Raw genomic sequence first — 25549 nt, forward strand, 5'->3', positions numbered from 1 at the left:
AGCCACCAAAAGCAAAATAAACAAAAAATAGAAATAGGTAAATCTTTGCACAAAAACAACTTTGGCAAGTTATGAGCAATTCGTTGGCCTCTCCATTTCTCTAAGAAAGTAATTATGATTAGTCTGTGCGACATCTAACCGCGGTCGTCAATGAGTGGTGGACATGTTTCAAGTCTGACAAATTTTTGGCGATTTTTAAGTATAATGTTGAGCTTCTCTTTAATGGGGTGACTCATGAGAAAGATGACGCCCATAACCTGCAAGCAATACCAAGTTACAATACCGTGTAAGTGGTTGGGGGGGGATCTCAATACTCGTTCTAAGAGGACCAAAGAGAGAGCGCGGAATATGTGATTTGACCCATCAATGTAAACACTATTTCAGGTATGATAGCACAAAGACGTTACCTTGAAATTAAGGAGCGAACACTTGATCGCATTTGTTGATTTACCCTCTCACTTTTTATGGGCAATGTTGACCAGTTTGTATAACAAATGATCGGAAACCAGATGAACAGCAGTGAAACCATGCACGTGCATCGGTCTGGAGTGACTTTCAATTGAATGACTGTTTGGAAGCCACCCTTTTTTGGCAAAAAAAAGAGAATCTTAAATAATGAAATCCCACATCAGTCCAAACGAAGATTTCATAGCTACATGAAGGCAAACACAAATGCGCAGTTAATTGATTGAGGATTTTACAACAAACCACCTATAACTGACAATTGGTCTCATCTCACGCTAGAGTACTTTGTTTACCGCATGGCTATTTTGGACCTTGGTCCTGGAATCATCCATTTAAACACTCTCAGAGTCCTGATTGGACATATGCCAGTTTCGCCTTGTTTACTGTAATCGTGTCCAAGTAACATGGCTCCAGCCGGCAGTAACGTGCAAGCCCGGGGAAAAGTAGCCGCAGAATCGTTATCTAGCGGCTTCCTCGGGAGTGCACGTCTAACCACAGAAAGCAAATTAAAAATGCCGCCCTCTTTTTCCGTTAGTGACAGAAGAACTTTGAGTTGAAATTTAATATCCAACTGGCGTAAGTATGTTTATGCTGCCTTGTTGGCTGACACTTGTTTGTTATAATTGCATTTGGATAGAACAGCTTTGGCTCCTATTCAAAATGGCTGGAGAGAAAATGAAGAGAAACACAAGTGAGAAAGAATTACCAGCAAAAGAAACAAAAGTAACCAACAAAACTCCACACTTTTTTAATACATCATCATTACCGACGTCAGATTATATACATCAGCAATTCAGTAATCGTACAAAACATGGTAAAACACAGACAACCTGATTTCTCAAGGAAAAGACCGCTTTGCGTTTCCCTACAAACTACATTTAGAGAAAGTACAAGATTTCAACCTCCAATGGGTCACCGACTACCAAAATTGTAAAAAAAAAGTAAAGAAAAAAAAATTAAAAAGGAACCATCGCTCGTTTGAACACAGTCAATTCCACCAAATATTAACCGAGTCCTGACGTACCCAACAAAGTCTTCGTGTGTGCATTTAAAGCGTTCCATGGCAGAAGTGCTGGTGATTAATTTAACTTACGATTAAATACCTAGTCACTTGTCCCGTATTAAAACACCGGAGCTTATCCAGTGCAAGTATCTGGTCATTGAGGGAAAAATGTGTTGTTTTGAATGATTGAAACAAAATTTCATATCTGAGAGTTCGGTGCTGTCATTGATAGTTTCTTTGTACTGTTGCCTATAAAACATGTGACTAAAACCAACCAATCACTGAATTGGAGCTGTGTGTGCAGCCTTCACGGTGCAATAAAATCCTAGATTATTCAGATGCTCGACTGTAGTCGACAGTTGTCGAACCAATCACGGTGCTGGGGGCATCAGAATACCTTCTGGTCTGCACTCAAGCGCACACAAAGAGGTGGCTTTCTGGATGATTCACTGCTCGTTGTGAAAATGATCAAAAACCATGCGCCTGGCATGGGATGGAGAATTCATACTCAACCCACACCGGACTCGAATAAATTGGAAGCACGTTGTGTCCCGACCAATTCACGACGGTTCCAAATTCTCTTACATACTGGGCAGTCGGTACACACCATCGGTGCGAAAAATGCCTCTACGAGGTGAAGACCCAGGCAGACACCAACATGGCGACTGCGGCCAGCAGGTTAAAGGTCACCGAGGATGCGCTGTTGCAGAGGTTGCCATTGCAACAGTACTGGCAAGAGGTGATCTCCGCAACGGTGCCGCAGTCGTTCAAGCAATTGTCTACGGTCACGTTGGAACACTCGCGGACATAACCTTCAATCTCGCCGATTTTAGAGTAGATTTTCTGAAGATAAGACAATGGGGCAGGAAATGAGAAAAATACAAAGGCAATGTCTAACATACAGGGGGCGCCCTCTGTCACTCTCGGTCCCACAAATTAAACGTTGGGGTCCAAGCCATGATTTGGTAGGAGACACACACTCAGCGTGCAAATTATCAAGCTCTCTTCTTTCGTGGATGAAAACTATCCACCTCAGAAGCACCCCCTCACCGGTTGAACAGAACCACATTGGTTGGTTGTGTTTATTTCGTTGGTAGCAATGTTTCTGCTTGAGGCTTTCATTGGTCCCCCTTTTCTTTTTCCTTCATTGAAAATAGCAATATTTTCAGGTGTTCTTTGGCCTGCAAAGACAGTTGCGCTGCAAAACGTTGTCGAGACGCGCAGCGCTAAGTAGCATGGCAAGAATCAATCTCCAGTTTCTTGGTTTTTGTTAATGTTGGCAGTTTTTTCCGGGGGGTGGGGTGTCTATTTTCTGAGTAATCAGAATAAAACTGGTATTATTTGCTATCGGTGTCACTGCTTTGTTATTAGTTACTCACCACGCATTGTCCATTGCAGGTTTGAATGGACGCTTGAGCCGCCGCGTTCTCCTCGTCAAACGGGTCGTTACACCACGTGTTGAAAGCAGGGGAGGTGGAACCAGTGCAGGCGTAGCATCGAACAGCGTACGATCCAGCTGGTAACACACAATATCATGAATATGCATGAGTAAAATGGCAGTGGTTAACAAAAATGACAGTTTGTGAGTGCAACGGCAAGAATTATTTTGCGAAGTGAAAGATAAAAGGTTCTTTTCAATGAGGCAAAGCCGAGTGAAAAGGAATGTTAATTTCGTCTGTTTTGTTTAATGCAGGTTTGTTTTCGTTTGAAATAATGTAACAGTTAACATGGAAAATGTATAACATAGAAAAAATTTATGTCCCAAAAGTCGATGGGTTGTAGATGTAGTCAGTCTGGACCGGTGCACCATTTCAAAGCAAAGACTGGATAAGGCTTCACTATACAAATGTCAAAAGGGTCAAAAAGACCCTGCAAGCACGTTATATCGGGCATGCGCCCTTGAAAGCCGAACCGGCCTACAGTCCTGGCTAATTGGCATCCTTTCTCCCTGGACACACCGTGCCCTCTTGTGAAATCCATAACAGCAAAGCTGTGTAGGCTCAATACTAGAGTGTTGGCCCAGTTTTGCATCTTAAAGACCTCTTGCCCACACCCCCTCTGCCATTACCTGAACATTTATGAATTTTTACCAGAGGGAGCGAGGCCAACTCAAAATTGTCACGTTGCCAACATATGCGTAGTCCAGTAAAAAAAAGTGTGACCAGTCGACGAAATGCCGTAAACGGTCCCTGAAACAGGTCGGGTTCGGGCGGCCTGTTCTTGACGTGGGTTTCTTGTTCTCGCGCTCGAACAGCGGGAACACGACTCAAGAGCACTGTTCTCGGAACAGGATCCCACACCACCTCCTCGTCAGGGTTTGACAGGAACACACGGAAAAACCCGTGAGATTTAGGTGTTTGAACAGCTGCAAAAAGTAGAGAGATGGACCAAGCCGCCCGAACTGTTTCTTAAAGAGCGCCCTCTAGTCGGAGTGCGCCCTCTCTCACAAGTATCTTTTAACCTGTGGTACTATTGGAATGCAGCGCTTCTTAGAAGATTTTACTGTTGATTTTGTAGTGGTTATGTAATTGTTGCATATTTAGAATTCTACTGATGGGGTGGGGCAAGTTATTTGATTCAGCCGACTACATAAAGTGCATCCTTCCGAGTAGCGTTTGCTTTTCCTGCCTTTCGTCTGGTGAGATGCTACACGATGTATTTGCTCGTCACGCCTCCGTCACTTTGCTGCACGTATAGTCCATGGGTACGGTGTACAAGTTCTGTAAGTGAAGTCAACCCACATTGACTGTGCTCTCATTTCGTGGGTTAGCCATTTGCTTTGGGCTTAGTCCCGACATTTCTGTACTTTGTAGTAGTTCGGAATTGGAATTCGATTCCAGTATGGCATGATGGCAGTGGACTCACGGTGAGCATACTTCCTTTGACTTTTTCCTTTAATAAAGGAAGCTTGAGTATAGACCGAATACTTAGACAATGCGTTATTTAGATTTGGCACTGTTTTGTAGGCACATTATTGATGCATATCCTCTTCAACCTTTCTTTGCTTGGGGTAATTCTTTTAGAACCATCTATGCCTGTACTTGTTCAGAGATATCATCTTGAACATTGGACACTTACAAAAATGTGTGTTCATCTACATTTATTTAGCTAATAAATTTAACCTGCATTGGTTACTTGTGGTGTTATTATATGCAATGTTCGATTTTGATTACATTGACAGACCTACGTGACCTAGCCCTCTGGACTTTGCAGTATGTATGTAGATCATCCTATATCATATCACCTCATGCTTGAAGCAGCACTCCCATAACATCTTGAGTAAGTTACTAAGGTTGGGTTGTTTAGTGTCATTTACCAAATATTAAAGGCTATCTGACGCTTCTCTACCTCATTTCTGGTGAAAATGATCAAGACCCGTGGATGAAATAAGGAATATAAACCACAAATCTGAAATGTAGAGTGTAGCTGATTTAATTTAACCATTTTTACTTGTGTGTATTTGTAACTGAATCTATTTATGGTGGGCCACTGATGTAAATGTGTTTTCATCTTAATTTACTTCATCCTCGTAGTGCCTGTCGTGTTTTGTTTTTTATTTGTGTGTTTTGAGTTAAATATTTCTGACTTATTCAAATTAATAATCAAATGTAATATCCTGATTTCTAATTTAATTAAAACAGTAGCTATTTTTTTGTAAATCGGTGGTTTTTCTGGAGATTTATTGGTCCCTGTTTCCTCCAATATTTTGGGTTTTCCACTATCCCCCTCTTTCTTAAATTAGACTATCGATGCTAATGTAAAGTGGACACAAATTCCATGCACGGCAGGGTGTTTTGGCCACCAGAGCTGGAGCTAGTGTGGTAATTCCACCCACGCACGCGCATGCATGCTTGCATTGAGAGTTTACCTCGAAAATCTACACATTTACCCCATTCCTTTCCAAGAGGGTGACATTTTCACTTCTTTTAATAGCTGTGAGATTTTTTGAACTCGGTGAATTAGTGTTTTGCTTGTGTGTACTGACGGCCTGCCACCGTTTTACCAGCCATTGTTGGGCAAAAATACAAGTGAGACGGGAAAATACAAAAGCTAAGAAACCCACAAACAACTTCGAATGACGGGTTTTGTTACATTATACAATCATCACCAGCCAGACCGCCAGATCACCAGGCTTACATTTCACAGTTCCCAGTCAAGCACGTATTGACCCGCCGTAAGCGATCTCATTAACTTCATGCATTAATGCTGTCCTTCAGAAAATCATTATTATTTCGTCTGAGCGTTTTGCACAAACGCTACCATGGTTAGGCGAAAGTAAATTTATGTTGGAGCCACAGAGTTATTTTCCACTGAAGAAAACCTATGAAAGTCAAACTTTTTGGAGGCTGATTTCGCCGCATAGAAAAAATAACGTCATTATTCACTCATTAATTGTCGCTGAAGTACTTATAAACGCGCAATCGGTTGTCGAAGCGACACATTTTCTCCAATAACACTTGGTCTTTCTCTGTATTTTTGACTAACCATAAGGCACCAGGCGTATCTAGATATTTAGATATTTATTAGTAAAGCGAGTCCGACTGCAAGTTTTATTTGTCCTTCGAGCAAGGGTGTCAAGAGAAGCTCTCAAACCCACACTGTAAAATACTATCGGGAAATCTACAATATTGCTCTGTATTTCACAACAGCTGTTCACTGTCAACGCATTTCCACGGTAAACTAACGTATTTGCCTTGATTTCGATTTGCATGTTGACTCGAACGGGACCCTGTTTACTTTCTTTAATTTTCCATTTTTCATTCTTTATACACGAACATTTGACGATATTTTGAGACAATCTCAGTACTTTGTGCAGTTTTGCAAACAAATACCACCCTTTGTCTGATAAGACAGAGAATACACATTGTACATGGAAACTAAAATATCTGATTACTAACCATGGTTACATGGGGGGGGGGGCACATAACGCAACCTGGCGTACAGCTATGTTTTCCCAGATGCTTGGCCTTGTATTTACAGTCATACAGTTATATTGTACATAACACATGTACATCGAATTAACTGCTTCCCCATTGCACTTGGAGACCCCTAAAAGTCACGTCATCTGTACTCAATGAAAACAAGAGCATGGGTTTCCATTGACTCATAGAAATTCTCATCGGAGTCGATGTACATGTTCTTATGGTTCATGCATGGATAGTGCATGCAAAACATGGGATATATAACGTGAATTTCAACATTTCTCGGCAATGTTACAACAACAGATAGACCTCGTTTTCAATAATAAACTTCATGTTAACTTACTGTACTTTAGTGTTGGTCTTTAGTTCCCATATCACCGAATTCTTACGCTCGCAAGGCCGTAAGATTATAAGCGGGATAAACGGAATAGGTGCCGAGTCAGGTCGATATGCAAACAGTCAGCAAATCTAAAACCTTCACAGCTTTTTCCACCGAGGCAGACTTTTTAAAACTACAGGAAGCTTCGAATTCTTCGTTTCGAGTCTTCGTTTACAAAAAGAGCTTTTCACAAAATATCTCTACTTTTAACCACGCTCAATGGTACTATTTCTCAATTTCCTTATCCTACCGTGAAAATATTTTGGGCAGGAATTTTTATATCCAAAAAGTGAAAATGAGACATAAATTTCATTCATTTTATGGTGGGCCACTGATGTAAATGTGTTTTCATCTTAATTTACTTCATCCTCGTAGTGCCTGTCGTGTTTTGTTTTTTATTTGTGTGTTTTGAGTTAAATATTTCTGACTTATTCAAATTAATAATCAAATGTAATATCCTGATTTCTAATTTAATTAAAACAGTAGCTATTTTTTTGTAAATCGGTGGTTTTTCTGGAGATTTATTGGTCCCTGTTTCCTCCAATATTTTGGGTTTTCCACTATCCCCCTCTTTCTTAAATTAGACTATCGATGCTAATGTAAAGTGGACACACATTTCATGCACGGCAGGGTGTTTTGGCCACCAGAGCTGGAGCTAGTGTGGTAATTCCACCCACGCACGCGCATGCATGCTTGCATTGAGAGTTTACCTCGAAAATCTACACATTTACCCCATTCCTTTCCAAGAGGGTGACATTTTCACTTCTTTTAATAGCTGTGAGATTTTTTGAACTCGGTGAATTAGTGTTTTGCTTGTGTGTACTGACGGCCTGCCACCGTTTTACCAGCCATTGTTGGGCAAAAATACAACTGAGACAGGAAAATACAAAAGCTAAGAAACCCACAAACAACTTTGAATGACGGGTTTTGTTACATTATACAATAATCACCAGCCAGACCGCCAGATCACCAGACTTACATTTCACAGTTCCCAGTCAAGCACGTATTGACCCGCCGTAAGCGATCTCATTAACTTCATGCATTAATGCTGTCCTTCAGAAAATCATTATTTCGTCTGAGCGTTTTGCACGAACGCTACCATGGTTAGGCGAAAGTAAATTTATGTTGGAGCCACAGAGTTATTTTCCACTGAAGAAAACCTATGAAAGTCAAACTTTTTGGAGGCTGATTTCGCTGCATAGAAAAAATAACGTCATTATTCACTCATTAATTGTAGCTGAAGTACTTATAAACGTGCAATCGGTTGTCGAAGCGACACATTTTCTCCAATAACACTTGGTCTTTCTCTGTATTTTTGACTAACCATAAGGCACCAGGCGTATCTAGATATTTAGATATTTATTAGTAAAGCGAGTCCGACTGCAAGTTTTATTTGTCCTTCGAGCAAGGGTGTCAAGAGAAGCTCTCAAACCCACACTGTAAAATACTATCGGGAAATCTACAATATTGCTCTGTATTTCACAACAGCTGTTCACTGTCAACGCATTTCCACGGTAAACTAACGTATTTGCCTTGACTTCGATTTGCATGTTGACTCGAACGGGACCCTGTTTACTTTCTTTAATTTTCCATTTTTCATTCTTTATACACGAACATTTGACGATATTTTGAGACAATCTCAGTACTTTGTGCAGTTTTGCAAACAAATACCACCCTTTGTCTGATAAGACAGAGAATACACATTGTACATGGAAACTAAAATATCTGATTACTAACCATGGTTACATGGGGGGGGGGCACATAACGCAACCTGGCGTACAGCTATGTTTTCCCAGATGCTTGGCCTTGTATTTACAGTCATACAGTTATATTGTACATAACACATGTACATCGAATTAACTGCTTCCCCATTGCACTTGGAGACCCCTAAAAGTCACGTCATCTGTACTCAATGAAAACAAGAGCATGGGTTTCCATTGACTCATAGCGGGCCATGCAGCTGTCTACGTCACCCTAATAGATCATGTCAACGCTTCCCGGACCGATGACGTCATTGTGAGTGCACTGTTGTATTTCGTGGCTAGAAGCAACTGTCGAACAGGCTCGCGACTCGTGCATGACACAGAAGAAGGCGGCCTAGTCCTTACACATTCGATTGAATTGGACAAAACTGACATTGAGACTCCGATCCACAAAACTTGACACCTACGGTGGAAAAGGGAAAGGACAGATATTCCAAAGCAAAATCCAAAACCCACGAGTAGTAATGCTGGTGGAAATTTTGAACAAGCAACTTCGCGCGTCTACCTTGGACAGTCCACCCAATCCTATTGGTCCGGAGGTGATCATGTGTGCATTTCTAGGCCCAAAACAATAGGTTTGCCTCCGATTACATGCCTCTCAAAACAGGGTTGTAGGTCAGAATTTTATTAGGGGGGGATTTTTTTTATGCTAATTCAATGGCACGAATGGGGACGAAAGCTACCAAAGTTTCCTCCGAATGATAAAAACTTGCCTTTATTTATGTAACAATTTCTACAGTTGACATTTCTTAAGAATTATTGACAAATTACACCACTAAGCATAACGCTAGTTGGGTAATCACGACGGCAAATTCGCCAACAACGTCCATGTATTGCGTGGTAAGCGTCCATGGTGCATCTAGATGGGCGGGCACAATAAACCTTGAGCCGCGGCAGGAAATTTTGTGGAAGCACACTCGCTTCAAGTACGAGTAAAACAACCTCAAATCTAACTCATGAACGTGAGAAATAAACACGGACAAGGGACTAAGTTCTGTGAATTAACTTCCCAGAATTCTTCTTGCCACATCGATGTTCTTTCGACGTGCAGCTGTAGGGTTGTGTGCGTGTGTGAGGCCGGAGTAATGTACCGACACCATTAGTATAGACTGGTTACCACATTTCCATCCTGCGTTCTTTACATGGGCGCGGCGTGGCGGGAACCAGCGTGGTGTTGCTGGTAATTAATTGAGCTTGGAGCACGTGTTTCACCGCTGCGACAGCAAAACACGAAGGGAATTCGAACGGGTTTCCTTTCAACAGTTGCAAATGTAGGCAGGAAAACGTTAAATGAAAACGTTTTCACGGGGAAAAAGGTTGTTAGGAGGTGATGTGTAAAGACAGAAAAGACGAAAGTTTTTTGTTATTTTTATAAATTGCCAATAAAAATATAAGGTCGGCACCGAGAAATTAGGGAGGTTCGGGAAACCGGAAGTAGAGGTTTTGTTCGGCCTTAACAGATATTATTAGGTAAAAGCTCAACAAGTCAATCGTTTCACCAGTCTCATATGAAATTTGTTTCTTGTGATAAAAACTCTAACCACCACATAATTACACATGACAGCCATGCGTCACTGTCGCGTAAACTTCACTCTGGACCGAGTTCCCACTGTCGCAGAGGTGAAATTGATTTTCCCGTCTTAATGATTTTTCACATCGCACGACAAGAGCCGCGCTTGCTAATTTTCGTGAAAGATACCGTTGATGCAGCTAGAGGGGTTTCACTAAACACGCAGCAAAATCGTTAGTAAAATGGATGCAATTTTCAATTTCTTTTCACTTTTCATCGAAATTATCTGTATGAATAGGGATCAAAGGTGATATTAAAATGCACCTTAGGTTTGTCTCAGCTAATCTCAGGCCTTGTCCGAAACGAGCTTCCAGAGCTACGGCTAGGTCTATTGTCTACGCGTCTCCACGCATTTCCAATGGAGTGAAGACCTAGACCTAGCTCTAGACAAGAGATTCAGATGCAGCCTCAGTTTCACATTTGGATAATATTTCCATATTCATGAGCGAAACTGGGATGTACTCCCGGGAAAAAACCTTGACGTTATCCTTTGAGCCTGTGCTTGCTCAAATGACTGCTGGGAAGATTTTGCTAGCCAACATTGGCTTCCCTGTGGTGATTTATTGCTATAAGTAGGCATATATCAATAAGCGAGCAAGTGACCCTCTCTCAGAAATGCTTTCAGTGAATATATTTTGGGTTCACAATTGGATGAGAAAAACCTTTTCACTCCTCGATTTCTTCCCAAGTTGGCATCATCGTAACAGCGCCCTTTTTGTCCAGGAAAGGATGGATAATTTCGAATGTTTTTAAAAAGTACACTTTTCAATGCACTTCACCTGACAGGGATGTCAAATAATTGTCATACATGTGTTTAAAATGGAATATTTATGCCAAACCTTCCACACATCTCTTCCGTGGGAAAGAAGCTACCGAGGCTTTCACATGATGAACCAACAATAGGAGCACGAAGCAAATGAAATTCTTTCGTATTTGTACTCGCACTTCAAAAACCTAACAGCATTTTTCTAAAAGCCAACTGCCGCGTGACACAGATTGCAAAGGTTTCTAAACCTTGTCCTTGCCTAAAATTGCTTTTCCTGTCAGATCGGGAACTGTAGCCCAAGGTTACCCCATAGACACAAAGGGGTGTACAGGTTCGCGCCAAATCCGGTTGCAGTACTAAAATTACTTTCATTTTCGCTTTCCATGCCGACACATATTTTCTGATTTTCCCCTTTCAATCTGCCAAAAAAGTGCACTTTTGTTTTTCGCGTTCCCATGCAAGTTCTTCTGGGGAACTGTTTCCCCACACAAAGCGATTCCCCCTCTCCCTCTCTCTGAAGAGGGTCCGCAGAAGTTCACTGCTTTTACCAAACATTCCAGGTCCCACTCAAAGCTCAAGCATTTCATCACGAGTATTTGGCTCTGGGAATCAAGCTCCTTGCACAAATTGTCCTTTTCCTGTCGGATCAAAGACTCTACGCAAAGGTTATCCTGTGGGCCCAATGCAGCCTGCAGGCTCGCGCCATTTAGCAAAGACGGGTGCGGCTCGTGAAATTATTTTCGTTTTCATTTTTTCAGCTTTTCCCTTTCGTTCTGCACAGGAACGTACTTTTGTTTTCGGCATCCCATGCATGTTCCGGCGGGAAACATTCCCCGGGTGGAATGCATTGTCTTGGGCCGTAGAGGGCGCGTAAATCTGTAGACATTCTCTGTTTTTACCAACACCCCATGCGCCATTCAAATCCGAAGCATCTCACGAGCTTTTTGTTCTCTAACGCACTGAGCCAAGGCCACAAATTCAATGAATTTAACTGAAATGCACCGTAAACTAAAGCCTTTGTCGCGGAACAGATGTTTTAATCATCAATGCATTTTTTTAAATAGAGCAATGGATAAATTTCCCCTTGGTAAGAGGGGATTTCTAGATATTCATCCCGAGGAGCATTTTTGAGGTTTGCCCCTGCTAATTGCAATCGTTGAAAACCAAACCCCTACCCAATATTCCTGTTGATGGCCACACTTTATTGAAGAAAATAACGCCATTTGGAGGATCCATTTCCGGTCGGTATTCTTCAAGAAATTCGAACTGGCAATCCTTTCAGTATTCCCTTTTGGGCAATTACTCCAGTCCATGCGCCGCAAAATAATCCAATGCCCGAAGAGACTGCAATACACTTTGCCCTCAACAAAATGCGGAAACCGAGAAAGAGCTGATAACTCCTATGAATAGGAATATCCGGCCGAGTTCCTTATACTACGTGGTCTGAAACAAATTTGTGACCCACTTTTTGGTACCCCTGACAGTATATGCTCCATCTTCTCCTGGGCTAGCATACCCCCAAATCAGGTCCAAAATTCAGTTGGGGTGACTAACACATGTTGGCCAAGAAATGGTGCAACATCCGTGTACATGCATTACAAAGGCGCTATCTATTTTCTGGGACGCATCTTTGTGTACGAAAACCATCTACTGTTCAGATTGGGAACCCAAAATCTGCCCTTTAAAAACACTTCTGAGCATTGGCTTGTTGTCATGAACACAACAGTGAATTACCAAAGATATGGAAATGTTGCACAGAGAAAAAAATCGGCAGTTTTTTTGCATCCGTTCGGGGAATATGATATCACAATTCTGCTCATGAATACGGAAATTGGCATCAACACAAAAACCACAGAGGCATCAAAATCACACACTGTTTCAAAAAATAGCGCACTAAATGCTCTAAATATCAAGGTTAATTGAAACAACAACATGCATTTTTCAAGATGTGTATTGTTTTAAAACTCGCATTAATTGTAAATCCTTCATGCGACAAGGCTGGTGCATGCTACATAAATATGAAATTTAGCCTCAAAGTGGTTGCTAAAATGATAAATTATTTCCATTTTCAATCGATCTCTTGGTCTTTTTTCCCACTAGATTTCTCAATTTTAGAAGTTTTCCCATAACAGTGAGACACTGCATATGACAAGCCAGAATCTCAACTACACATTACCATTTTTTAGTTCGACTTTCATGAGTTATATTTGATATTTTCTGCGCAGTGCGATCTACGCGTTTTACGTGCACAAAACCGATCCATCCATGCTCAGCGGCCTGTTACACGCGTAACGTGGCGTGTAGGCGTGGCATACATATCGTGAACCTCTGAACAAAAGAAGTCCAGATGAGATGGCGTTCTGTGAACTCGCGCACATCCACCGAATGTTTTCTCCTCTCTGAAAAACAGTTTCAGCGGCATTTTGGGGTCAAGGTTATCCAGGCAAAATGAAGAGGAACAGTCCAGGAAATAACCATCAAAAATCCAGCTTGAAGGAATTCTCCTAGTTGGAGTAAATGAAGCATTTCCTCAAGTTTCCTTAACCACAGGAGAACAAACAATGCCCTCACTTTGTACGTAAAACAGTTAGGTATGGCGTTATGTGTGTAGTTGGGTGTCCATATACAGTGTACATGGAAATTCTCATTCGAGTCGATGTACATGTTCTTATGGTTCATGCATGGATAGAGCATGCAAAACATGGGATATATAACGTGAATTTCAACATTTCTCGGCAATGTTACAACAACAGATAGACCTCGTTTTCAATAATAAACTTCATGTTAACTTACTGTACTTTAGTGTTGGTCTTTAGTTCCCATATCACCGAATTCTTACGCTCGCAAGGCTGTAAGATTATAAGCGGGATAAACGGAATAGGTGCCGAGTCAGGTCGATATGCAAACAGTCAGCAAATCTAAAACCTTCACAGCTTTTTCCACCGAGGCAGACTTTTTAAAACTACAGGAAGCTTCGAATTCTTCGTTTCGAGTCTTCGTTTACGAAAAGAGCTTTTCACAAAATATCACTACTTTTAACCACGCTCAATGGTACTATTTCTCAATTTCCTTATCCTACCGTGAAAATATTTTGGGCAGGAATTTTTATATCCAAAAAGTGAAAATGAGACATAAATTTCATGAAATGAGGCAGCTGTTTGCTTGGCACGAATTCAGATGGCCCTCATTACATATGCACATACACTAAAAATGGGACATGCGCAGTTAACAATTCGCGCCTGAAACATAGGCTACGTGGCCACTGACCAATAGCCACTAGCGCTATTAAAACTCAAGGCAAGGAGCTGACCAAGGTGAGCAAATTTGTACGCCCAAGAAAGACCGGGTGTACATGTACACCCTTTATTTTGGACAGAGCTTTACGAATTCGCGTGGCTAGCTGACACAGACATGAAAGTGGACGGGTTTATACATAAAAGTGTCGCTCCACATGCCAACAGAATCGTGGACCATTTCTCCAAAACGAAAGGAATTAAAATTATGAATGATTCCTGTGACAAGTAAAGGTTTCATGGGGTTTTCTGTTTCCATATAATATAGGCCTACATCTCCAAAAAGAAAGTGAATACTACAGAAGAGGGAAAGAACCACATACCCACACAGACGGAGAGCGTCAACATTGAAAGCAGCAGAACCTTCATGGTGCTTGGTTTCGTTTCTGGTTTACCACAAGAGCGAGAGTTTTAGGTCTCCAACTTTGAAGATCCCTTCCTTGCAAGAAGTGTTGTAATCGGTCTGCCTTCAATGTCCACTTGTACTTGGATGACAACAGAAATGAAGTGTTGCACAATGAACGCGCAATGTTAAAAATATAGCAGTTGCGGCAAGGACGCCAACCTGCTTACCGCCATATTCCACCGCTTACGCGAACAAAAATCGTGCTCCACAAACTTCCTTTCATTTTTGTTAACTTTGGAATTCAAAGAACAATTCAATTTCTGCCATGTAGGCATTGCCTTAGCGAAACATATGGCCAATTTGCAGTTTAAAGACTTAGATTGATTTAAGGAGCCCAAACTTCCGTTTGTTTCAGCAGATATCATTCCGCAAAGTGAAAAAAAAAATCTTTGGGGCGTGGTGTGAAGCTTGTCATGCGCCGTCATGTTCTCTCACCGTCTGCGCAAATAAATTGTTTTGCCTAAGGCGGGGTACCAGTTGAACTGTTGGGCAAGAGATCAAAACGACTGATAAAAATGTGGTCGTACAAGGAACATTTTTAACAACACTGTGAGTAAAATGGACAATATGCCCAAATCATATTTCATTCATCGCAGTCGGGTGGCCCACAGTTGGGCGATTCACCTGGTACCCGGCGCGGGACAGAAAACACCCAGGTTGCAGCGTGGTTAGGTGACCTTGACCTTAGGGACGGGATTCAAATTCGAGCGTGCAAGCGATCAATGTGATGTTAAAAAATAATAGAAATGACCGTGTAAAACGGACGTTTTGTTTTGTTTTTATAATAGTTTATAAAAACTGCGTCGTCAAAGAACTAATCCATGTAGGGGCCTCACGATTAAGGACAAAAATAAAGAGATTAAATGGTTCTGCCAACGGCAACGACTATAATAAACAACTATAACTGTCCCCTGTACAAAAAGAAAAAAAAGTTCCAAAACCTCCTCCCCCCTCTTAGAAGAAAATCCCAGATCCGCCCCCGATGCGTGTTTTCCCGTCCTTTGCTTGCATTGTTACAGAGACTTCAATGAAGTCGACTGTGACATACGCAACACATTCATGCTGAATTCAACGGGCAAGCTTTGGCAAGCTGCACCTATAAAGTATTCTTTGTGTAAAGAAAATCCGTAGGGGGCGGGCAAGATTCCCCCCGCCCCGCTGGATACGCCACTGAGTGGAGCGAAACGCGATGACCATGCGCAGTCATTTTTTACTGACAGTAGGTTGCCAACAGTCAACTAAAATAACGTATGACGTAATGTCTTCGATGCCTTTGACAACGAAGACCCAGCCAACAAATACCAGTGACCCATCGGTGGCCTACGAATGTCATTAGCGCTGGCCTACCGTTAGCCACCGGCGGTGGCCCACTGGTGGATCTGCTCATCGGCAAACTTGTGGCCCACCGGTGGGTCAGTGGTAGCTAAGCGATGGCCGTTTGGGGTTTGGGTGGTGGCTAATAAAGCGGTGGCCAACCCGTTGGATTTGGATGGCTAATTAGTGGCCCCCTGGTAGGTCAGGGGTGGCTAAGCGGTGACCCACTAAGTTAATCAGTAGCCCCCTGGTAGGTCAGGGCTGGCAAAGCGGTGGCCTACCAGTTGGGCTTGCATGGCTAATCATGTAGCCCACTGGTGGGTCAGGGGAGGCTAAGCCGTGGCCCACTAGTGGGGTTTGGATGGCAAATAGTGGCAAATCAGTAGCCCTAACTCACGCGCGGTCAACTAGGCCCAAGCTCACCCAAACACAATGTCACAATTACCGTTTGTTTCGATGTATTCTTGAAATGAAAGCGGCATGTATTTTGCAAAGGGAAACATTTCCATTCGCAATTTTCTGCAGCAACTTACAACCAAGGCAGACAGTGAATCATATGAAGAAGCTGGCTGCGTTTTTGCCATCCCGATGTTGCCTCAAATCTCCAAACAAGTCCCACTTGGGTGTATGCTCGTGCAGTGACGTCCTTCTTATTTGCAGAAGTAGGGGAGTATGGTGTACTATTTACGACAAACATTTCTCTCTCTCTTTAGCCTCCCTCCAGGCGACGCAACTACACGACGCGACGGCACGACGGCTCCCTTGCGTCGTGCCGTTGGGTCGCACCACTGCCTTCTTGCCATTACGTTTGTACAAACACGACGCGTCGCGTCGTGTGTCGCGTCGTGCCGTCGCCCGTTGCGTCGTGCTGTCTTAGGTCCTTTCCATGTTGCATTTTTTTCTGCCTAAACGTCGCCCCTTCCGTCGCCCGTCGCGATTGATACATCAATCATTATAACGTGCTTGCAAAAATGTAACATGCAGATCTGATGAGAAATTGAGCGCGAGGCCAAACAGAAAGGAAAAAAAGACACCGTCACAAAGGTAGTAGGATCTACAGTGTTTTATTAAGAAAAACGCCGGCGGACTAATATCATTAAAAGTGTGGTGCTGATGAAGTTAAGGAGGAATACTAAACTGAAGGAAGACTGAATATTCTGAAGGTAATAATATAGTGCAAGCTGGGTGGTAACTACCTAAGTTCGTGGTCAAACTTGCGGTCGTACAATTAATTGCAGACAAATTGCCTGGAGGAGTGGCAGAACTACTTGGAAACTGCTGGCATGGACCACAGAGAAATATTTATAAGGTTACAAATCTACCACAAATGGGGACTTCATCAACGGTCTTAAAAAGAAATTGGACGGACATTCGAACAAGGATCAGCCGGGTGAATTACAAAGTGACGAATTCAGGGCTACACTTATTATGTGAGAGCACCTATATACGCAGATTTTCTTTTTGCTCGTTTTCATTTTTTTCGATAAAATATGACACAACTAATTCAATTTGACGAACGGATGAAACAACCCCCCCCAAAAAAAATCAACGCCTGCTGCTCAGTGCATGTATTTTGCAAGCGCGTCGGACGAAAATGAGAGAAAAGAAAAGAAATCATTGGCTGGGAAATTAAGGAGTGACGAATTCTGAGCTTGCGGTTTCCACTTATTTTGAGAGAGCAGTTCCTATTTATTTGGATTTTCTTTTGCACTTTTATCCTTTTTTCAATAAAATATGACAGAAATTAATCCCAATCAATGAATCGATGAGATAAAACAATGAAAAATCAACTGAAATAGCATCTACTTTGCAAGAAAGGTGAAAGAAAACAGCAAAGGCGCCCTCTATAAACACCATGAATTAAAGGGCGACAACACACGACGCGCCGCGCGTCGTGCGTCGTGTCATGCGTCGCGTCGTGCTTCAGACGATTTGATGCACGACACGACGCAGGACGCGACGCGTCGTGTGTGTACAAACGAAATGACAAGAAGGCGACGGTTCGACCCGATGGCACGACGCAAGGGAGCCGTCGTGCCGTCGCGTCGTGTAGTTGCGTCGCCTGGAAGGAGGATAAAGAGAGAGAGAAATGTTTGTCGTAAATAGTACACCATAGGGGGGTACTGTTTCAAACCTAAAAAAGAGGAAAATGTCGGTGATAACAAATTTTTTGTTGATCACTGAGTTCAGTTTTAAGTAAAACTTGCCACACTGAGAGTACATGTTTTGATCAAAAATTATAATCGTGGGAAGATGGTATCAAATTTTGCGGACTCATTTGTAATAATTCCGAGTTTCCCTTTCCATGCATTGATGTCGAAACTTTATCGATTTCACCTAGACCTCGCAAATACAAAGTTTCTGAAAATGCACCTAAAATTACCAGCACACTTAACTATACTTTGCAGAATATTACAACTCAAGACACGACGGCATCAGCAAACGAAGCCGTCAAAACAGGTAGACGGAAAACAGGCCCCTAGAGAACAACTTGATTCATATGCATATTATATGCTCAGAATGTGCACAGTTTGTACACTATGCGTCTTAAGCACAAACTTGCATATGACGCACGCCGTTCTACGTGGCCTTCTTTTCTGTCTACCGTTAAAACAAATGTTAGGCCTTCTATTTATAATTTTGGCAATTTTATTACTTCTGATAACAGGTGATGAAATCAATAATAGTCCAATCCAAACTAACGACAGATAGTCCAAAGCACATCACTTTAAACGTACCATGTGTAGAAATTGTACCACTGTCGAATCACAACTGCTCATGCCGTTGCACTCGCAGCTTGCTTGAGAGAGCAACGATTAGGGCTAATTAGGACAGTGAAAAAGCGCATATGTATCTGTCATGTTTGCCAATAATAAACCCAGTAACTAAATCCCTACGACGCAACACAATTCCTGTACTGATCCGTGTTCACTGGATAAAGCAGAACTGGTGGATTTTTCTGCCAAACAATACGATTAAGACTACATTTTGCCAATGGTTCAATGTCTATGAGTCAACTGTAACGGTCCTGTGCAGTAGTTCAAACTACCCCGCTTATCAGCAGAGGGGAAAACACTTTGGAATGCAAGGTCACTTCCTGAATCGCTGTGGTTTCGTGCTTGATGTACACCGTAATGTGTCCACATGATTGTGCAGTACACGCGTGTAGCATGGAGCATGTTCCGTTGTAATACGGGTTAATAACCAATTCCACCCGAGAAGTGTATTTTAAAGGGTGCAGTCCACTAATTCATGTGAGAATATCTGGCCAGCTCATTAACATTAGAAGTGCCCCCACAGTATCTTTTGAAAAAAGAAGATTGTTTGGCCCCTAAAATGGTTGCCAGGATCAACTCCCTGGGTCTTTGAGCTTTCATATGAGAGCAGAAGGGCTAAAAACTACGGTTGACAAATGGTCCTCAGTGCCCGAGAAAGTTGAGGGTTGCCACTTGAAAAATGGCTACAATCAGACATCGGACAAAAATCACTTTTCGGGGGTGATTTTGTTTTGTGGGAACAATTAGAAAATTAACTGGTTAACCCACAAAAAATTGAAAAGAAATTGAAATATTAGGGATCAGACAATAATTTAATTTGTGTTTTCGAATCCGCAGGGATGTTGGTATGCAAGTTATTGGGCCCTGAACGGTGCTGTTTTTACCCTGTTTTCAATGGGGCTTAAATTAGTCACGTGGACTGTACTCTACAATCCGCCACATATTTGAAATTGAAAGCGCGGCGCTAGGGGCGACTGAATTAATACAGAAGTGTGGATAAGGAACAGCGCGAAATTAAAAAATTGACATCTCAATTCCTACGTATGTACATGTACATGTATGTCCGCCGCTAGCATGGTTCTTTTCATTTGCATTGTTTTAACTGAGAGCGTCATGTTTTAATCGATAGCACCAAATTAAAATAAAAACCTTAAAATCCTGGAAAAGTCCTAGCCCCCTTATCTCTGATTACTCTAACTTTTGTAGTGAAACGTACAATTTTGTGGTTTTTTTTCTTCACATTTGGCCACCATCGGGAAACAAGTTGCCCAGGCACTACCACTTCGTGTTCAAGTGTGCGGACCGTTGGCCACTAATAAGGGGCTAACGCCCGCCGGTCACGTTCGGTTGAAATATTAAGCTCAAGTGTGAGAGTGGGCCACTGTCGGGCAACTGTCGGCCACCGGTTGCACTCATTGCCGCCGCGCCCATTTGCCACCTGTGGGCCACTCGTTTGCTATCTTAAACATCACAGTTAAAGTTTTGCAAAACTGGGCATCGGTTGCCAAAAACGACAAGCATAATCAAAGATAACTTTGCTCAAAGTGTGATTTATGCGGGAAATCTACAAAAAGGGAGGCAATATTAACAACATGATATTTACCTCAGTACCTGGGGATCGGCGAATCAAACTGTCCAGAGACTTTAGACTGGACATTTTTATTATACAACATTCTTTGGCTCTCAAAACAGTCTGTGACTTCGTTTGGGACAAACTGAGAATGCAGGTTCTTCGCGTGTGAGGGGATGTGCAAATTACTGGTCCAAACTTACGCACGAGACTATGGTAGTTTCCGCTGCCAGACTATGGTAGTGGCCCCAGGCAAACTATGGTAATGGCTGCAGCCAAACTATGATAGTGCCCCCAGCCACACTTTGGTAGTGGCTGCAGCCAGAATATAGTAGTGGCCACAGCCAAATTATGGTAGTGGCCCCAGCCAGAAGTGGTCTCAGCCTTTATACGCTGAGCTGAGGTTTTTTTCCCACCAGCATGTCTCTTCAGCCACAGTATGGAAGTATAGGGCATTTGAAAAGAAGAAATAATAGCAAAAGGGGCGGTGATTCAATAGCCTACCCCACCTAGAAAAGTGGGATGGGTATATCCCATCATCCCCGAGGATTTACGCCCATGTTCATTGACGTAAGATCCTCCAAGGCGTCCCCCGCGAAAATGCTGATTTAAAATCCCTTTAAATCCACAGTACTTCCTTTAAGGCAAACGGTTAAAGTCAGGCTGTGTGTGGATTAGTGATTCAAGAATTCACCTCGACGTCTTGCGAAGACGTGTAATGTCTTTGACCTACAGCATGTTACTGTACATACTGCGCACGCATCCACCCTTCTGGGTCCTCAATGCGCATTATTGTTACCCCTGTACATTGGGCCCACAACAACCGAACATTCCTGAAACCATCTCAGCTCCCTGAGGAGCATACTAGCTGATGCTGCCCTATCAGGGGCACACGGCTATAACAATGTCTGCCCTCACAGGTACCCATTTACCTCCTGGATGGAGAGAGGCACGTAGGACCTAGGGGTAAAGTGACTTGCCCAAGATCACAACATGCTGTCACCAGCTGGATTCGAACCTTCGACCCTATGATCAGATGCTACAAACCCTCACCACTAGGCCACATGCCCCCATAGTTATATCCTATGGCCATGTCCAGTAGTCGGAAGGAACTTTGGCAAAAGCATTCCTTTGTGTCTTTGTGCACCGTGTCACACTCGCGAACAATTCTAATGAATCGCTTGGATCGGGGGCTGGGAACTACACGCAGGACTAGCTGAGGCCGGCCTCCACCATTGACTCTTGCGTTAAATTGCAGGCTAAATTTAGCGAAGTAACCCCGACACCGTTGGACTTTCGATGAACACTGGCCACCGGCAGAGTACGTTGCTGGAGATGCGGAGACTCCGTAATCGTCAGATTCAGCTCTACAGTTTGTTCAATATATTAGGCCCGAGCAGTGGTGTAGCTAGGATTTTACCAGGGGGACACAAAGGGGGACCAGCATCTTATGGAGGGCACCAGCTTTCAGTGGTGTGGTTTTTGGGCCAAGTTTTTGTTAGCCTTAAGTTCGATATCCGTGTTAAGATCCCTCTGAAAATATTGGTAGTTTTATTTATTTGTTGTTTTTGTCTGTTAAATTTCTCCCCTGGCAGCAAATAGTCTCGCTCTCTTACGCGTCACTTCTTTAACCAATCAAAATTTCGCGCTTGTTTTCCTAGCAGCCAGTAGATCTTCGTCGATCACGGATCGGGCGTCTTAATCGCGATCGAGAGACGCGCGGTTTCGTTGCTATGAATTACGTAAAACCACCGGCCATGGTTATTGTCCAAACATACTTTTGTCTTTGTTCGTGCTAGGGTCCGGTTTTTTTCCCCACTAATTTCTTTATCTGTATTCGTAGGATGGTGCAGTTTTTTTTGGAGTTGAGTTTGGTGTGTATGAGAGTGTTGGCAGAAGATTTTTGATTCTCAATCTGACAACATCCTAAAGTGAAAGCTGAGCTGAGTGAGAGATTTGTGACCGGTGTCAACTTCGCTGAAGTCCCTGATCCAGCAGGCGACGATCGGCCGGAGAATTCCAGTCCCGGCACGATCAGATCGAGCTTTGGCAAAATTCAGTGCCAATACGATCTGTCAGGAAACCGATCCCCTTCTCTGCAACAATCTGCCTAGACATTGTCTAGTTATGATGGACATAACCATGGCCGTAACTGTTGGGTTTGACGTCTCCCTCCCCACCATGTGACGCACTAGCTAGGACTCCATTTCCATCCTTGAGAGAAGGCTACGAGACTTATGTTCTCCAACTGGGGCTTCCTATTCCTAGTCACGCTGAACTAGCTGGACACGAGAGCGTCGGTATTATTTTCACATATTGAGGGAGAACCCGGCTCCATATTCATCAACTAAATAAATTTGGTATAAAACTTAACTGTTGGTTATTCACTCAATTCGAAGTAAGTCAAATTAAGAATACCTGTATTATTTGTAAATTCTGTAGTTGTTCGCTTATTTGCCGACTTGAAGAGTTAGAATCTCCAAACTGTAAACCGAGTGAGTTTGTAAATAGGCAAATCTTAAGTGCACTGATCTGGAGTGAAGTTAAATACGAGAACAGATTCGCCGGACAGTTATTGGGCATATTTCTCAGATTCATGTCTCCTCTGTAAATTTGTAAATAGATGTGTAAATAGAGTGTAAATACACAAATTTAAAAAGAATTCATTGGTCTCTTTTCATTCATTCAGTTGTTCTTGATTTATGTTCGGATCTGGGGGTCATCATTGCAGAACCAGATTGATCATTAGCTAGCGGTGACAATCCATTCATCTGTTTTTTTTTCAGTGGGTGGGGTTATGGGAATTTGCGGGAGGGGGCAAATGCCCAAATGTTCCCCATTGGCCCTGATGTTCAATGTACGTGTACCGGTACTGTACCCATTTGATTCTCTGCTTTCTGCACTTGGGATATATCTGAAGAACCAGATCCCTTTCTCTTTGGAATCTGCACTTTGTCTTGTACAACCCCAAACACAACAACTGGATACCATTTAATTCAGTAGTACTCCAAGCTACGACCAGGTTCGATGGTAAGCTGAGTACGTACAGTCCATGAACACTGAATACCGGTACGTGTTTTTACAAATGCACAGGTTGGCTCCAAGAACACGATGTTGTTCATGGCGGCAGGGGCCGTACTAAGAAACAGCGATTTCGTGGGCACAGGAAAAATTACGATTTTGACGTCCTTTTACGGAGCACTAAAAATTAAACTTAGTAAATTAGAAATTAACAAGAAAAACGATTTAATGAGATTTTCTGAAGAAAAACTGAACAAAGACAGAAAACCTGAGAGGAAATGATCATCCAAGTCACATCCCTGATACATTTTCAATGGCCCGTTCATACTTCTGGTCGTCAAGGCCACATGTGCGCACTCGTGCAGATTATGAATTTGTTATTAGTGAAAAAGGTCTATCGAGTTGAAGGCTGCGGTGCGTAGTGAAGTAGCTTTGATGCTCTTCGCTTTAGATAATTAACATAAAAACCGGTCTGCGTCTCCTATTCACGCGTGGGGTATAATGCTGTGTCGGTGTGGTTGCATAGGGTCATTGTATGGTAGTTTTTTCCCCACTCAGGGCCTTTTATTCAAGTTTCTCTTGTGTATTACATTAAATTCAACAAAGGAGAGAAGTCAATACACAGTCAATTGACATTAGACATTAATCAATTACACAGCAAAGAAAAAAGGCCCCATTTAGTACTAAATTTAGCAGAATTTCCGTTAGAGGTAAAAAGAAATCTTTCTGAGGCATAATATCTTTTTAAATTGTCTTTAACCCTAACAGTCCCAAATCCTCCGATTTCAATATGATTTTACATATACCCTAGGGGGTTAGGGTTCAACAATAAAAATTATGGTTCATCCCCATTCATTTTCATCTTAGAAATTGAAGTGGCAAAGCAAGAGAATTAAATTAAGTACATTCCTGGAGTTAATGGGAAATCGCCGAAAGTATAGTTTTGTTACCAGACAGCATATCAAGGTTCAAGGTATTTTTAAGCCAATCGCCGATCTGATCCCAAAAAGAGGTTGGAAACTCACCCGTACAAAAGAGATGTATCAAGGTTTCACTCCCAGCTTGACAAAAGAACACAAGTTATTATCTCTTTTACCAATTTTAAACAAATAACAGTTAACAGCCAAGATTCTGCAAGTCTATATTGAAATCACTGTAATTTAGTATCATGTTAACTGAAAGGGCAAACTGCACAACTCCAACCATTCAGTGAATATACAAGCCAGCTTCATGTCACATCTATCAATAAACCGATGGACAACCTTCATTGCAGAGCTACGAATATAATACGGACGAGTAGAGCCCTTTTTAGTCAGCATAGGTAACTGCAAATTAAAAGGAATAAGTGGAAAACACATATTAGAGATGACCAGTGACAATGTGCTACGAAAAGATTTTCTAACAGCATTAACTCCGCCGTCTTCCAAAAAAATTGGTCCTGATGTCAAATTTTAGCATAAAGTTCTAGGCAAAGAATTGACCTTCACTATCGAGTAGGTCACTTATGAAATTAACTTGGCTTTTAGCCCAGTGCCTATAAAAATACATTTACACTCTCAAAGCTTCCGGGTCAGATTGACCCAGAATTGGGTCCCATTCGGTATGACCCTTTTCTGGGTCAAAATATGACCCCCTTTTGGGTCCTATTTGACCCTTTCTGGGTCATAATTTGACCCCGAATAGGGTTATACAGAATGGGACCCAATTCTGGGTCAATCTGTCCCGGACGTTTTTTTAGAGTGTATTGCCAATCGTAATTCTATGGTTGTATCACAAAAATCCTCAAGCACGCCCTGCCCTTGAGAAGGGGCATGACACCGAACAAAATGCGCATGACTTCAGGCTTTAAAAACGTCAACCCAAAACTGATTTGGATACTTTACCTGCTGAATGGTATTGTATGGTAGTTAGCGTAAAGGGGACAGTTCGCTGGAAGGACGGGACGCCGGCTCCGAGAGCGGACTGCGTATACAATACTGTTTGCCTCTTCCATTCGTGATAAAGGGGCGTGCAAAATTGCAATTAAAGAACGGACTACAATCCTGGCCAAACTCGTTGGGACCCCCCTCACCCCTTGGCCCCCTCTCAATGTTTGGTCTCAATGCGCTATCTGCGTTCCAGCTGGAGGGGACAACACTGACTAGGGCAGTGAGGGACCTACGGGTATCGCTACCTTGGGCCAAGACTGCAGAACTCGGTAGCAGACTCGATCTAGCATATGTCGCGCGCGCTGATTTCTATTGCACCCTCTCGTGACTCCATTTCACCAATCGATGGCTACTGACACCTGTTCCAACAAT

General features: G+C 42.5%; 1 protein-coding gene and 1 long non-coding RNA gene across 2 annotated transcripts; one reads left to right on the plus strand and one right to left on the minus strand.

Annotated features, from left to right (window-relative positions):
- Positions 1 to 1189: 1189 nt before the first annotated feature.
- On the minus strand, positions 1190 to 14699 carry LOC110982429 (uncharacterized). The gene is made up of 3 exons (XM_022240813.2): positions 14485 to 14699; positions 2848 to 2984; positions 1190 to 2311 (listed from the first exon to the last, which is right to left on the minus strand). The coding sequence occupies exons 1-3, from the start codon at positions 14528 to 14530 to the stop codon at positions 2096 to 2098; spliced, it is 399 nt and encodes a 132-aa protein (XP_022096505.1). The 5' UTR covers positions 14531 to 14699; the 3' UTR covers positions 1190 to 2095.
- LOC147795665 (uncharacterized) lies at positions 3681 to 5127 on the plus strand. The gene is made up of 2 exons (XR_015423656.1): positions 3681 to 4334; positions 4650 to 5127. It is a non-coding gene; the product is annotated as an uncharacterized LOC147795665 (long non-coding RNA).
- Positions 14700 to 25549: the final 10850 nt, after the last annotated feature.

The sequence above is a fragment of the Acanthaster planci genome, linkage group LG21 (genome assembly GCF_054643075.1).
Source record: "Acanthaster planci isolate LZ-2023a linkage group LG21, COTS_SCS, whole genome shotgun sequence".
Taxonomy (NCBI): Eukaryota; Metazoa; Echinodermata; class Asteroidea; order Valvatida; family Acanthasteridae; genus Acanthaster; species Acanthaster planci.

Coding starts and splice junctions, on each gene's coding strand:
- LOC110982429 (XM_022240813.2), bottom strand. CDS start 14,530: ATGAAGGTTCTGCTGCTTTCAATGTTGACGCTCTCCGTCTGTGTGG. Junction 2,985..14,484: donor GACGCTCTCCGTCTGTGTGG/GTATGTGGTTCT, acceptor GTGTGTTACCAG/CTGGATCGTACGCTGTTCGA. Junction 2,312..2,847: donor CCTGCAATGGACAATGCGTG/GTGAGTAACTAA, acceptor TCTTATCTTCAG/AAAATCTACTCTAAAATCGG.